Below are 3,177 nucleotides of genomic sequence, written 5' to 3' on the forward strand. Positions count from 1 at the left end.
TTGGTGATTTGTCATTTGGTCTAAAATTTCATTTACCTACTTTAAATTAATTAATGTTAAAATGGATGAACTTTTAATCGAAAAAGTTCGTGAACATAAGGCCTTATATGACATTGGTTCCACCGATTATAGGGACCAACAAATAAGACAGAGTGCATGGGAAGAAATCGGAAAGGAGCTAAAAATAACAGGTAATTAAATTATTGTTTTTACTATTATTTTAGATTCTGAAGAAAGAAAAAAATGTTTTGAATTTACTAAGATGATTTGTTTTATTTGTAAAATGAAAATAGCAATACCATTTATTATGTTATTAGATTATTTTTATTTAGGAAAAATTCACAGTCCACTCATAAACGCGATAACCAAATAACTAAAATAGATATCTCGTACCTCCTAGTAGTTCAACTATTATGTAGATATCGTTCTACTAATATTTGTATATACTTTTTATATTAACAATATTAATAATAACAATATTATTAACTTTCACTTATCAGTAGACACACATTTGTATACGTATTTTTTTCTAATATACAAATCTTCAAATACAAATTACAATACATTATATTCAATACTTTTCATTTTATTTAAATTTTAAAATTAATAAATAAACAAAGTCGTTTATTAATATGCATATTGCATTATATACAATTATAATAAAAATATAAGTAGTAAGAATTAACTAAGTATGTATTCTTCCTTTTCTAACACTATCGACTTGCCATACTACACTACCAGCATCAGAATTGAAATAATCTTTAAATGCGTCTCGAATTTGAGTTGCTTCTCGAGTGCTATTTCTACGTAGAGCATCTATATTTAAAAAAGCATTTTCTGGAACTTGATTTGTGTCTAAGTCGGGTTCAAACTCATTGTCTGTGCACAACATATTATGTAAACAACAAGATGCGAGAACAATTTTATCAACGAATTCTGGTTGTACTTCAATGTGACCTCGGAAACATCTCCATCTTGCAGCTAGAATTCCAAAGGCATTTTCAACGACACGTCGTCCCCGCGATAATCTATAATTAAATATTTTATTAGGTTCATTGTCTCCTAAACTATTTTAGCTGTATGGACGCAGCAAATACAGTTTTAATGGAAACGCTTCATCTCCGACAAAGACATATGGTAACGGATCTCCATTTTCTAATAAAGGATTAGGTTTCAGTATATTGAGTGTATTGTTGTGCAACTTTTTACCAATAATTGAGTTAGAAAAAATTCCTCCGTCACTGTTCCTTCCGTACGATCCGACATCAATTGTAATGAACTTGTAGTCTGCATCTACTATCACTAATAGAACAATAGAGTGACTTCCCTTGTAATTGTAATACGTAGATCCGGCATTAATAGGGCATTGTATATTGATGTGCTTACCGTCTATAGCCCCAATACAGTTTGGAAAATGCCACATGGTTTTATATCTTTCTGCAACTTTTTTCCACATTTCCTCTGTGGGTTCTGGCATAACAAACTTCTTTAACTATTTCTCTAACTGTACTGAAACCCATTCTGTAATTGAAATCAATACTTCTAAAGGAGTTTCCTAACGCTAAAAATTTAAAAAAAAAAAAAAATTTAATGTTAATTTCCTTTTTAGGGAATATTGCTAAACAAAAATGGGAAAATTTAAGGAGATGTTTCTGCAATGCTCGGAACAGACGTAGAGAAGAAACAAAAAGTGGCATGGCTTCCAAAAAGAAGTCTGTGTGGAAATACGAACCACAAATGTCATTTATTATACCATATTTAGAAAGCAGAAAGTAAAAATTAAATTATTAAATTATTATTTTATATCTTATTATATTCCTAATGTTTTTTTATTCAATTAAAGGACGCATAGTAACTTAAACGAATCTCAGACATCTGCAAATTTGTTCAGTGAGCCAGATAATTTGTCAGAGGGGTCTGAAGAAGAAAATATACAGTCCGAACAAGCACAGAAACACAGAGAAACGCAAAATGAACAAAATATTTAAGATAATCAAGATGAGGCAACATTCAGCAATGCTGCTGCAGATGAAACATATTACGAAGACATAAAACGTAACAAAAAACAAAAACAAAAAATTAACAATCCATCACAACAGCTAGTTGAAATTCTAAAAGAAAATGCTATTCGTAGAAAACGTCAGTATGAAGAAAAGTGTATCAGCCAAGGACATAAAATAACTAACCAATTTGGAAATCTGGATGATATGGACATGTTTTTCCTGAGTATGTCAAGAATGACAAAACAATTACCAAAATTTGAACAGGCTCAAATTAAACTTGCATTAAGTAACTCAGTATTATCTGCTGAAATAAAGTGTAATCGAGAACAGAGTTCTTCAGTTATTTATCCCAGTTATCCTACACAACAACTATATGTTTCAACTCATTCTCCGGCACCTAGTATGAGTAGCTTGCAGACAATGCCATCAGTTTCAAGTCAATCCTCAGCACTTAGTACGAGTAGTTTACATGCAATGCCATCGCCTATAGACTCACCCAACAATTATTCTTTAACTACTGAACAAAATTATCAAAGATCAGTGGAGCAATAATTTCCAGCACAAGACCAGACTCCTACCAGACCAACATTACTTCAAATGATGTCCATTCCTCATAATCAATACGAGTGAATTAATATTAGCTTAATTAATAATCTAAAATTGTATACTAATAATTCATAATCTCAATACTTGGTGGTAATTAATATGTTAATATTCTTTATTAAAATTTTGTAATAATTTAAAAATAATAAAATAATTTATATATCGAGAAATATTTTATTTTTTATTACTTACCTCAAACAAACAGCTAACCTTTCTTCGGTACTAATAGGTTTTCGAAATTGTGTGCTTTGTTTTTGTATGTCTTTTTTAATAAGGTCGTGTACATAATCAAAATCTTCTTTCGTCATACGGAAATACTTATGAAATCGTCTTGGATCGTTTCGTAGTTCTTGAACTAGACGATGGAATTCTCCCAATTTTGACCTTTTTTTATTAATATCGTGTACCCAGCACGATCGGGTTTTATTTTCTTCGTCTAAAACTGCAAAAACAGCTGCAGTTTCTAATTCCTCTTCCCACTCTAAACTACTTGAAGTTAATATTTCTATTATAATTTTTCTTAAGAAAAAAAAACTTGCGTAAGTTCACACCAACACAGTGACTACTGACT

General features: G+C 30.4%; 1 protein-coding gene across 1 annotated transcript; it reads right to left on the bottom strand.

The window, feature by feature from the left end:
* Nucleotides 1-685: 685 nt before the first annotated feature.
* On the bottom strand, nucleotides 686-1,477 carry LOC132932871 (uncharacterized). Its single transcript, XM_060999220.1, has 2 exons — nucleotides 1,098-1,477; nucleotides 686-1,028 (listed from the first exon to the last, which is right to left on the bottom strand). The coding sequence occupies exons 1-2, from the start codon at nucleotides 1,475-1,477 to the stop codon at nucleotides 686-688; spliced, it is 723 nt and encodes a 240-aa protein (XP_060855203.1).
* Nucleotides 1,478-3,177: the final 1,700 nt, after the last annotated feature.

Source organism: Metopolophium dirhodum, chromosome 1 (assembly GCF_019925205.1).
Source record: "Metopolophium dirhodum isolate CAU chromosome 1, ASM1992520v1, whole genome shotgun sequence".
NCBI classification, from domain to species: domain Eukaryota; kingdom Metazoa; phylum Arthropoda; class Insecta; order Hemiptera; family Aphididae; genus Metopolophium; species Metopolophium dirhodum.

Excerpts from the sequence above, each read along its gene's own strand:
- LOC132932871 (XM_060999220.1), bottom strand. The coding sequence starts at position 1,477 with ATGCCAGAACCCACAGAGGAAATGTGGAAAAAAGTTGCAGAAAGATAT. Across the intron at positions 1,029-1,097 it reads GAAGCGTTTCCATTAAAACT|ATTATCGCGGGGACGACGTG; the intron begins GTATTTGCTGCG and ends ATTTAATTATAG.